The sequence below is a fragment of the Cnephaeus nilssonii genome, assembly GCF_951640355.1.
Source record: "Cnephaeus nilssonii genome assembly, chromosome: 5".
Taxonomy (NCBI): Eukaryota; Metazoa; Chordata; class Mammalia; order Chiroptera; family Vespertilionidae; genus Cnephaeus; species Cnephaeus nilssonii.
The window spans coordinates 59,499,869-59,512,475 of record NC_137076.1 but is presented as its reverse complement, the minus strand read 5'-3'; the positions used below and the strand labels follow the sequence as shown (position 1 = coordinate 59,512,475).

The following is a 12,607-nucleotide window of genomic DNA, read 5'->3' as shown; positions in this document are numbered from 1 at the left end:
CTTCGGGCTGCACGGCAGTTGGACACCAGTTCCCCTGCGACCAGGGCCTGAGCATCCCTGTGGAAGAACTTCAAGTGGTGTGAGTAGATGACAGCTGGGCAGTCTCTCAGCAGCTGCCATGTGAGGGTACATTCGCCATTCTAAAGAACCACTGAGCTGTTTCTCCATTACCTTCTCTTCCCCTGGGAGAGGACTGAGGGAAAGCCTCTACCTTTTTGCATAAGCTAAGACATCCTTTCTGAAAATCACCTCTTTGTTCCAGGCATATGTATTAAATTCATCACCCTACTCACTACAGGAGCCCAGCAGTCCAGGCAGAGGTCAGGGTAGCTGGGACTCAGCTGGTGATAATATAGGTGTTAAGATGTAGTGCGATTGCAAATATATTTCTTTTTCAAAATATATTTTCATTGATCTCAGAGAGGAAGAGAGAGAGACAGAGAGAGAGAGAGAGAGAGACAGAGAGAGAGAGAGAGAGAGAAACATCATTGATGGGAGAGAATCATTGATCTGCCTCCTGCACACACTGGGGATTGAGACCAAAATCCGGGCTCGTGCCCTAACCTGGAATCAAACCATGACCTCCTGGTTCATAGCTCGATGCTCAACCACTGAGTCATGCTGGCTGGGAGCAAATATATTTCTTTTGATAGCCCAGGGAGGTGACTCTCTCCGGGTTCAGACGCAGATCAGTTGTGTACTAGAATCATCTTTTTTACCACCACCCTATACTGCCTCCCAAACTGGGTTGATGACAACCCAGATAAGTGGAAGGGGGTACTTGGTACTTCCTACTTGGTAAAAATACCAGGGTATCTCTACCTCTTATGTCCAGAGCCTACAATCAAGATAATGAACATAGCAATAAAAATTCATTGAACTTAATTTAAATGGCTAATCATTTATTAACGGCTCAAAGTTTCCCCTTTGCTGCATTATTTAGTGCAAGTGTCCACAGCAGCTCTGATGGATAACGTGTGAGGCTCATTTCACAGGTGGAGACTCAAAGACTTAGGTGAATCACTTGCTTCTTGAGATTCCCTGGTCCTCTCTGCCCAGCAAAACCCCCAGTTCTGGGCAGCCCCTTGCCCCACTCTGCTCACATCCCAGAATGGGTGGCATCTCACTCTCACCAACCAAATGACTTCAAACATATAATATGTTCTATAATATTAGAAGGAAGAGAAATGATCCTAATCATTTCTGACACATTGCTGTACTCTTTTTGACTGTTTTACACGAGTGTGTATGCTTCCCTGTACTTGCTGCATTTGCCATTTGCCTTCTTGCTGGGCTCTAAACCTGTTTATTATTAGCGAATCACTAATTCATGTCTTGAGGTAATAGTTAACTGAACATACCACCATAGTTTTAACCACTAGAGTTAATATATTAACAATTTTTCATGTAGGATTTTGATATCAAAGGAATAGTTTTAAGTATTTCTTTAAATACTTAAAGAATCCTGGAATCTAAGAGCCTGAGGAAGGCTTTAGATTCATCCAGTGTGGTGGCTGTCAACTCTGGCTGAACATTTGAATCATCTGAAGTGTCCCCTCCCAACACTCGACCAATTCCATCAGAATCTTTGGGCATCTGTAAGTTTTAAGTTCCCTGGTTCTAATGTGAAGCAAGAGTGGGAAGTCGCAGATATAAACCAAGATCCAGTGGGGGAAGTGACTTGCCAACGGTAAGGCCCATTTGTGGTAGAACCACAACCAAAACCCAGGTTTCCTAACTCCCGGTTCAATTTGCATTTAACATCCCCGAGACTTAAACCACAGACGACTCGGTGCAAGGGAAAGGTGGGGGTTTCACTGGTTGTAATTCTGATGCTTCTATCGCTGAGGCTTCGTTTCTTCTGATTCTCCAAGTTCTGCCCCAGCTGCCAAACTAGTTTACCTTGGAGCAAAGTGATGCAGAAAAACTGTGCTAAGACTGCAGCAGCACCATCGGCAGTACCCGACTGCCAGCTGTCCTTTCTCCTTTAAAGGAGCGCCACACTACTGAGTGAGCACAGAGGTGAAGACCTCACTAAATGGGCTATGCTAAAACCTGCTCTGCAGCCACGCATGAGGAGCCTTTGACTAACGAGGGCCCTATTCGGGAACTTGACTTAAGATGCACCCATTTTTAGGTACATAAGGATGTAGGTGCAGCAGCATTGTCTATGTAGAGGAAAAGTGGAAACATCATAGAAATGTCATGGAAGCATCAAGAAAATGTCAAAATATAACCTTACATTTTAAAAAGCTATTAAACATATATGTAACATTCCAGATTTGGTAAAAGTAACCATGTATCCACAAAATGAAAAATAATATTGTAGAGTTATTGATGGTTATTATCGTCCTCTTTTTAAGTGTTTGTATATTTTCTGAGGTATATTTCTTTCATTTAAAAAGGCACACATATATGAGATACATCTCTGTGTAGATATATTTATCTATCTAAGCAGCAGGACCCTAAACACATGCACAGAATTGTATTTGTTTATAACTTTTGACACTCTGGATCCTTCTCCTTGTTACTTAATACATCTTTTTCCTCTTAGACCATGAACATGGACCAGGCCCCCACTTCATGCCACATTCTACAAGAAGACTAAACATTTTAATGGGAGACTCAACTTGGAATTTCCTTGTCAAAAGCTAAGAAAAAAATTTTTTTAATGTCATAGAATACTTTTTTTCATGAAATTAGAGACTAATATTAACAGAGTGCATCTTTCCATTCTCCAGATTATTTAACAGATCTTAACAATAAATATTTACTGAGCGCATTCCACGCACCAGGGACTTGTCTAGGCTTTGGGAACTTTACCATGAACAACAATAAAAATAATGTCTAAAAGCTTTGCTGCTTGTGGAGCTTACATTCTGATGGGATAACACATTTTATGAAGCAGGGAGAGGGGTATGGTGCACTGGGGGTGGGATGTGGGGGAGGGACGCTGCTGTTGTCAGTAGAGTAGCCAGGGAGTGCCTTAGTGATGAGGTCATATAGAGAAGGGACCTGAGGGAGGCGGAGGCAGCCAGTCCTGTGGGTATCTGGGAGGAAGAATATTCCAAGCATCTTCTTGATAAATAAAGGGGGAAACATCTTTTCTCTCCCACTATTCTTTGGATCATTTGAATTACATTACTGATGAGGGTGTAGTCAGTTCATGGCTACAGAATGGCCGGACAATATCTTCTGTAGACAGTGATGACCACAGATTTAAGGGGGAAAAGGGCATTGCGTATGCATACTGTCAACACCTCTGAAAAACCTCAAATCTCTGCCTTTTCAATAGTGCTTGAGTAGACTGTATGTATAGAACACCATCTACGATGGAGAGATATCAGGCTGATTGGTTAAGAAACAAAACATTTCCTGGATTTTACCTAATATATGTACTCACTGTATATCTTTGCCTGGAAAGGACATGAATAAGCCATATATTGCATCTAAAAATACAACTAATTCTTTTTTTTACTCTCTATTATGAAATGTTCAGACAATCCAAAACATAAGCTTCAATTTTTTGATAAATGATGCTTCTTTCTACTAAAAAAATATTTTCTAACCATCACAATATTATAGAATATACAAGATATTTTAAAAATAAACCTTATAGGAATAATTTTATAACCAATGCTTTTGAAGCAGTAAAAATATTTAATTTTCCTCTTTTATATGGAAAAAAGACCTAGATCTAATCCTAATCATTAATATTTTGACTTCAATCTATAAAGCACACTTAGTCTATCATATTTTAAACTGCCAAGTGATTAATCCCTGAAATTTTAAAATAAAGAAAATTATACCTACAGACAATGTTTTCATCTAGAACCACCAGAATTTCTCTGAGTTTTATATTACCAATAAAAACCCTAAGAACTGCGATAACCTGAATAGGATTTGAGGTTCATTTTAATTCAAATTTAGCCTCCCTGAATTTACATGATCATATACACAGAATTCCAGCACCACTTCAGTCATTATTCAGCTAAGATCCTCCTTAGAGTATATGCAAGATCAAGTATCTCTTATGGGGATACACTGAAGACTTTCAGGGACTAGCAAAATACCACATTATTTATATACTGAGTTTTATGTCCGGAAGTGAAACAATAATGGTTAGGCTCCTTCTTTTACAAAGTTGAGACTGGTTTCCAAACAAATTAACCTGGCACCAAAGGCATACTCTTTCCTCCTAAAAAACTAAAAGGGTGAGTTACAAAGTCCCAGGTTCTCTCTAAACCTTTCCAGTTTTCATGGTCCTGAAATTCCTTCCTTTTTGAGACCTCAAGGGAGTCTTAAGAATAGAGGAATCAAGAGAGACGAGGATGGAATTCTTACTAAAGATTAGAAGGTAGGAGACAGGATGCCTTTCAAATCCCCCAGACATGTATTTCTATGAGTAAACAAGGCACACAGTTCCTTGAAATGCCCAGGCCATATTAAGTTACACTGCCAATAACGTTATTGCACACTGACACTGAAGTATGGCTTTTAATAACAGAGTCTGGAGTTCCTGGCTGTTGGCTATCTGGCTGCCAGCAGACAGACAGGTGAAGAGATACTGCTTAGTGCCAAACAAACACACAAAAACAAAGAGGGGCGGGAGAGAGTGTGGTGGCCTGGGGGATTAAGGCCAAACATAAACGGTAGCTTTCTGGATGCATCTTAAGAGAAAAATGAAGTGGAACCGGAGGCTCTTCAGGCTTGGAAAGGCCCTTCAGACATCACCCATCAGAACCTGTTGCACGAATCCTGCATCAGGCAAGCATGCACCATTCACGTCTAATTTCCACCTGGATGCAAGAGAAAGCTTCCCCTCTCAGGGAAACCTCTTCAATGTCTAAACAGTTTTCGAGCCTTATGAATTTCTCCCTCTACCAGGCCACGTCTGCTTTCTGCAAACTTTCCTCACTAACCCTTGTTTGATTCCATAAAGCTGAGGCCGCAAGTGGCCTTGGGGTTGAGGCAAGGGGATCAATGAGCAGCGCAGGCCAAGAGCCAGACCATAGGAAGTGATGGGGACCTGGGCCAACTAGCGGGCACGCTGACCATCTACAGGGCCGGCCAGAGCTCTGCTCCGGCTGCCTGCTGCCACGCAGGCATATAAGTCCCTGCCATCGGATTTTCTGATGTGATGCCAGAAATTTGAATTTTAGTAAAAATATCCTAATTTTTGAATATATAAGGAAGAAATTATGGAGTTCAAACAGCACTTAGAAAACAACTAACCAAACCTCTCATTTTTTAAGTGAGAAAACTGAGACCCAGGATAGAAAAAGTGGCTGATCCAGAGCCAAGTGGTTAATCAGAGGAAGGTCCCACTTCTCCCAGCATAGAACTGCAGCCTGCAAGTTGGTGCATTTGGCCTGTAGATGCGTGCAAGAATTCTGACAAAGGAATTGGCTTCAGATCATACCCCGCATCCAAGATTAAGTCACCATTGTCCTCGTCTAATTTTTAGAACATCTGTTCAAGTTGAGAGGGCCGATGGGGCAGTAGTTACAAGCCCAGACTCAGGAGACAGACTGCTGGGGTTTGCACATCCAGCTCTGCCACCTACTACTTCCCCTGGCTAGGTCTCAGTTTCCTTGTCTGTGAAACAGGGATAATTACAGTACCTATCTCAGCAGAGTTGTGAGGATTAAATGAACGAACATTCATAAAGTGCATAATATATGCCCGACACAAAGTAAGTACTACATGAACAATAGTATTACTACCCAAAGAGAGGGCTGTGATACACTGAAAAACAGAGTTAATGCAAACATATTACTTAAAGGAAAATGTAAAAAAAAACTCTTTTAAAAAACCCTGAAAATATTCTAGAAAAAAATGAGTCCTGGGGAAAAAAATTTAATTATAGCAGCTAGTTCCTGTGTAGAAGTTAAGGCAAAGGCGGACTTGAGCATTTAAAGTAATGGCCATAAATGTAGCATGAACCAGGGAATTAAACTCTTAGCACCTGCCTACATGGGAAAGAGCCTCCGTAAATATCCCACGTTTTCTCCCCGAACCTTGGAGAAAGTCCCAGAATACAGGGGATACACTTCATCCTGGGTGCTTCCTCGCCAAGGGCTGAGCTTATTGCCTAGACTGCAGCCATCTCCTCCCTCCATCCCTAAACTACTATTAAGGACCCCGTCTCTCAACAGTTCTTCTTAGAAGGCTAGATGTTTGGTTTCCTCCTTTCCCTTTAACTATGTATGAACAATAGACAAAAAGGTGGCAAACACACTCTAAAAGAGTGGGGGTTGGAAGGAGAAAACACACCATTTCTTCCATATCCCAGTTCAGTCAGAAACTGCATCCATACACCTGCAGATCCACTATGTTTATCATACAGGTGCTGCCATGATGAGATTTCAGTTTAAGCCAAGAGAAAGCACAAATGCAACAGGAGAATCCTAAAAAAGCTCACCAACCATCTGAAAGAGATGGAACATTTGTCTCAAATCACATGAACCACGAAGACTGGCACAACTGCTCTGGCCTCTAATGCATGAAAGGGTAAATAAAGAGCTCTTTCCCTCAGGGGGCTGCCAGGGCCCCCTGAGCCCTGGGGTTGGGTGCTCCAGGTTGTGGCTCCTGGGTGTCACTGTGTACAGTGCTTATGAGGGTTAATACTTATTGATGGCCACGTCCTAGCTCCAGATGTAAGCACTGTGCTAACTCATTTATTTCACAAAACAACCAACTGAGGCAGATACTATTATCTCCCATTTACCAGGTGAGGAAACAGAAGCTGCTGCAGGAGGTTGAGTAACTTTCTCAAAGATGCACAGTGAGAGGAAGTAGCAGAGCCAGGGCACAAACTCAAGTGGTTGGCTCTAGAGGCTACACTTCTTAATTTGGGTCTCATGGCTTTTGCCTGCACCTGCAAGTTCACTCCTGGGGCTCTCACTAGGTGGAGACTGTATTCTTATACGTATAGCTTTTTGCTCCACCCCGCTGTCACTCTCACAAGGCAAACCGTGCCAGAAGCTCCCTAAAGCAATGAAGACACAGTTCCTCACATCCTTTTATAGGGGGCCTATAAAATCCCTGGTCCATGGGCTTTTTTTTTTTTAATTGAAAGAGATGGATCTCTTTTCTCTACCAATGTCCTTCTCTCTCTCTTCCCTAGGACAAAAAGTGTATGGGCTGAAAGAACAAATAAATGACTAACAAGGGGAGCAGGGCAAAAGAAAAAGCAGAGGAAGAATCAAGATTATGTTGAAAGTAACTATAGTCATCAGGGAATTGCAAATTAAACCCACAATGGAGACACCACTTCACAACCACAGGATAGTCAAAATAAAAAAATACCGATAACAACACATGTTGATGAGGATGTGGAGAAACTGGGATCCTCATACACTGCAGGTGGGAATGTGAAGTGGCCCAGTTGCTTTGGAAAACGATCTGGCAGTTCCTCAAAAAGTTAAACCATACAGTTGCCATATGACTCAGAAATTTCACTCCTAGGTATGTACCCAAGAGAAATGTCCACACACAATTTGTACATGGATGTTCATAGAAGCATTATTCTTAGTAACCAAAAAGTGAAAAGAACCTACATGTCTATTAATTGATGAATAAACAAAAGGTGGTGTATACATACAAAAGAATATTATTTGGCAAAGAGGAATGTAATACTGATACATTCTACAGTATTGCTAGACCTTGAAAATATTATGCTAAGTGAAAGAAGACAGTTACACACACAAAAAAACCACAATATATTACATGACTCCATTGATTTGAAATGTTCAGAATAGGCAAATTATATATAGAGGCATAAAGTGGATTACTGATTAACTAGAACTTGGAGATTGGTTAGTAATGACAAGTAACTGCTAATGGACATAGGGTTTATTTTTGGAATTAGTGGTGAGGGTTGTAGTATGGTAAAGACCATTAAGTTATTTACTTTAAATGAGTAACTTGTATGGTATGTGAATTGTATGGCAACAAAGCTGTCATACTTTAAATAAGATTTAAAACCTGGTTACAAAATAAAACTATTAGTCTATCCCAGGAGAATCTGTGTCTTTGTGAATGAGAAACCATAATTGCAGAAGTGACAGAAACCCCAAATCATTTAAGCAGGAAAGGGAATACATTCTAAAAGAACTGCTATATGGAAATGTGAAGGGGAAATGATTTCCATTTCATGGAATTCCGAGATAGTGGGTGTGTGGGAGTCATATCACCATAATGCATAAGTGTTACATGATGGGTTGCATAACTCTAAATTCAGACCTTTTCCTCACCTGAAAGCTATCAGTTCCAAAAATAAAGGATCTAGAGGAGGTGAGATTTTTTTTTTTTTTTAAATGCGAAGGCTGATGTTAACTCTTTTGTGACTAAATTTAAAAGTTCACAAATGTAAGGCTTCTCTGCATTTGTGAACTTTTTAATACTGAATCCCATGTTCACAAAAGAAGATCTGATTAGCACCTAAAATGTATTTCCTACATTTTGAAAAATGAAAGCCTTGGGGAAGTAAGAGGGAGACACTGACAGCAGACCAGTGCTGGCACTGTTTGAGATTCAGGGAGAAGAATTTAAGAGTGAAGGGTTTGCCAAGCTGCTGGGTCATGTATCTACTTATAATGAGACTTTAGCAGAAATCAATGCAATCTCTGAGTAAAGCGAATGCAGAATCTCCTGGTGTGGCAATACATCAAACGGTACTATGGAAGTTTCATGGCTATTAGCAGACGCAGCATTAACACATTTTTCAAAACAGAATAATTAGATAGTAGAGAATTTCCTTCGCATTGTTTAGTCTTTAACTTTCAAACTATTACTAAGTCCTTTACTCCCACGAGGTCTTAATCAAGCATCGTTTGTATAGAAAATCAGCTTACTGCTTTCTTTAAAAACAGGCGAGCCATTAATTGATCCAATGTGTTGGCAGTTCTGGCAGAACCTTTTTAGACAGGAACAAATGATGCCTCTTAGTCTGTGTTCCAAGAAGCCAAGTTTAAGATTTCATGCATATGCACAAAGAAACATTGAAAGAATCCTGCAAAGTCAGCCAACAATCTTGGCACTTAAAGGACAAAAAAATAAAAATAAATAAATAAATCTCCTTCCCACCACCCTGCCAGTTGAAGTTAAGATATTAAATATGTTTACTTAAAGATACTTTACATGACTTAGAGTGCTCTTCCAAAGTCCTCCAAATCCTTGAATATCATACTTTAAGTAATGCTCTTATGACTCAAGGTCAGAATGCAATCTTTTTCCCTACAAAACTGTTGAGCGTGAGAAAGAACATCATATGTTCCTATTTGCACTATTGTAACTTTTCTAAGTTTATTGCCTCTCTGCCTCTTCATTAATTACCGCACTGCATTTTTCTGGCCTAGGTGTTAGGAGCATTGCTGTCCACACCTGTTTTTGTTACGGTTGACCATTTCCTCTTCTAAAAACAGCTAGTGATGATGACCCTCTGGTAATAAAAAACCAATGAGATATTTCACTAATAGGTGACATGAGGTCTTGGAATGAAAACTTGACCCCGAAGAATGCACCCCTCCCTCACCCCAATGTAGCCAAAGCTTGGTGTTCCATTTCAATAGTATAACTGCTTATTAGTATCTGGCTTTTAAGGAAAACAATGTGTTGTTGGTTTGTTTGTTTTTTGCTTAAGTGACTCCAGCCAGAAAATGCATCTGTCATTTCTATTCCCTTCTCCCTATGGATGTCACAGCCTCCGCCCAGGAACTCCTCTGTGGAAGGAGAGCGCACAGGAACAAGTAGCGCCCTGGACTCCGGGATTCTGCTAAATGGAGCTGCTTATGCTGACAAGCCTGGAGAGGACTTCTTGTTCTCCCTACCACGGAGGCACTGCTGTGTCAGTCAGGGGTAAAGCGCCAGTTTTAGGGCAGTAACCTATTTCTAGTCCTGGCACCCTGCGATCATTAAGAAAAGCCCAGCCTTTCTATCCTGAAATCCTCTTATTGGCACAAACCTATTTAACCTCCCAATCAAGCAAAGGACAATGCAATACTGAAAAAAGTAGACCTAACTTTATGGCCACCATGTCTTTCTTGGCTTGGTGGGGATAGTTAGTATTTACCACCGTGCCCGCCTGCCAGCTTCTCCGGGTGACAGCCTGGCAGAGCGCAAGGCTTTTAACATTAGGTCTGATGTGCGGCAAGCCAGCGGGCTGGGGTGGTGCCCAGTCTCCCCTGAAGCACTGAAACCTGACTTGAGAAGCTAGTTCTCAGAGGAGGCGAGCTGCTCGCGCCGGTAACCCTACCCACCTCCTGATACGCGAACGGGAGTAGACCTGATGCACCCCGCGAGTGCAGAGCCCGGTTATCAGATCTACCCATTCCACACAGGTGCGGGGCGTCCCTCACCGGGGACAACACCTGAGTTCTGGCCCGGAACCGCACCTTTCGGGTCCGCCCTCTGAGAGATTAGGCCACCTCAGCGACCCTAGCCCCAGCGGCTCTAATCTAAACCGAACACACTCCCTAGCCCCCGCCCCCCCCCCCCAATTCAGTTAACCCTTGTTCTTTGTAACCCCCACAAAGTGACGCACAGCGAAACTCAGCAGATCCAGGGAACAGAGAGGCGTCTTGGCCCAAGCACAGACTTCCCAGCCCGGCGCTAGGAGGCAGGCGCAGGCCCACCGCCTCCATCCCTGGGGTCCCCCTCCCCCGCGCCCCCCGGGCCGCTCACCTGCGTGGGACATGGTGATGGTCTCGTTGGTGTTGGAGCCCACGTTGAAGATGACCACGGCGGAGGCGTTCTGCAGGAACGCGTTCCGGATCTTATCCCTGTACGTGCAATTGCCCTTGGGGATGAGGGCTATCCAGTTCTTGCCGTGGGCCGGGACGGCGAACTTGGTGTTGGGGTCGCAGGCCAGGCGGTCGTGGGCCGAGCTGGCCATGACCACCTCCCCGCGGGCGTCCTGCTTGGGCGAGTGCTCCCCGTAGCGCCCGCACTCGGTCTTCTCGGTGTGCAGCTCGGCGCCGCCGCCGCCCGCCGCCCCGGGGTCCGGCGGGGGCTCGGCGTAGGTGATGTTCACGAAGGCGGTGTACCATTCCTCCTTCTCGGCCACGGTGAAGTCCAGGCAGAGCAGATGCACGAAACAAAAGGAAAGCAGCCATGTTGAGAGAGCCAGACTGCGGCACGCTTGGATGAGAGACATTGCCATCTTCATCCGCCGGGGCCCCCTCCCCGCCCCCCGCGCCCTCCTCCTGCCCCGTCCCTCCTCCCCCGCCCCGGCCAACCCTGGGCCGGCTGCCGCCTCCTCCGGCTCCGGCTCCTGCTCACTCCCAAGCCCCGGGGGCCGCGGCCGGGACGCGCAGCCGCCGCGGGGACCGGATTCCGAGCGGGTGGGTGGCGCCGGCCCCTTCCCCTTTCAGCCCGAGCGCGGCGGTTGCATTTCGCTTCCCGGGCGGCGGAGGGGAGCAGGCGGAGGGGGCGCTCGGGGCTTGCGGAGGAGTCCAGCTGCCGAGCGTCCTGCTCCTTCGCTGGGCTTCTCCTCTCATAGGGGTGGCAGGGGGCCCAGGAGCGAGCGGGGTGTCGGCTCTGCGCCCTTCAGCCCCGGCGCGGGCGGGCGCGGCTGCTGGGAGCCCGGGGTGCTGCCCAGGGTGTCCCGGCCGCTGCTCCTCTGCGCGCCGCTCCCTCGCGCCGCGGGCGCTTCGCTCCGGCTCCTCGCTCCGCTGGCAGCCGCGCCGGACACACTTGCCGAGGGAGAGGCCGGTTCCTGGGTAGTGGGTGCGAGCGGGCAGAGAGAAGTACTCGGTCTCTGTGTCCGTATATGGTGTGTGTGTGTGTGTGTGTGTGTGTGTGTGTGTGTGTGTGTGTGTGTAATGTGTGCGTGCAAGGAGGAGCTTAGTGTGATGTCAAAGATTCGAGGCTTCGCTTGCCAAGCTCCCTGGGTCTCTCTTTATGGGCAGCAGCGACCCCTGCTGGGTCTCAAATTCAACTCCATACGCGATTTGGATCGGTAGAGGCAAAAAGGGACGCGCCCCCTTGACCTATGCGTAAGGTAACGACTTTCTGCACCCTATACACAGCGAAGTGTGTGTGTGTGTGTGTGTGTGTTTGTGTGCGCGCGCGCGCGCGCGCCTGTTGTAATCAGCCATTCGCAGGAGCAACTGCAGTGAGCTCCCTAATTACCCATCCAGGGCCACAAGGTAAGGCCAGCTGGTGGGGAGTTCCTTCCCAGCCACGCCTGGAAGATCTAGGGCAGTGACCCTCAAATGTAAGTGTGCATCAGCATCACCTAGGGCTTGTTAAAACTCAGACTGACGGGTCCTGCCACAGACTTTCTGATTTAGCACATCTCGGGTGGGGCTCCAGATAGCGCGTGCCTTTCTAACAAATTCCCGGGTGGTGCTGCTGGTGTGGGGACCACTCTATTCAGGTGAGTACAGGAATGGGCTTCTTTCCTCCCTTCTGGAAGCAAATGCGAGACCTTTGTTTTCTTGCAGAACGAGTGTTCCCAACTGTACAAGAAGAGAAGCTGGGTGAGATGTTTCTTCACTGTTTATTCTGGTTGTCAGGACTGGTAACAGAGGACTCACAGCCGCAATAGGCAAGGGAGGTCTGCGTGGGTTAGTTGTGCAGAGAGATCACAGCAGTCAGCAGA

The 12,607-nt window shown here is 45.3% G+C and overlaps 1 protein-coding gene across 1 annotated transcript in view; it reads right to left on the bottom strand.

Annotated features, from left to right (window-relative positions):
• RNF150 (ring finger protein 150) overlaps positions 1-11,186 on the bottom strand; it is a 174,260-nt gene extending 163,074 nt beyond the window's left edge. The window contains exon 1 of the mRNA XM_079771621.1: positions 10,687-11,186. Within this exon, the coding sequence (XP_079627747.1) occupies positions 10,687-11,170 (484 nt within the window). The 5' untranslated portion in view covers positions 11,171-11,186. The remainder of the gene's footprint in view (positions 1-10,686) is intronic.
• Between the last annotated feature and the right edge of the window lie 1,421 nt (positions 11,187-12,607).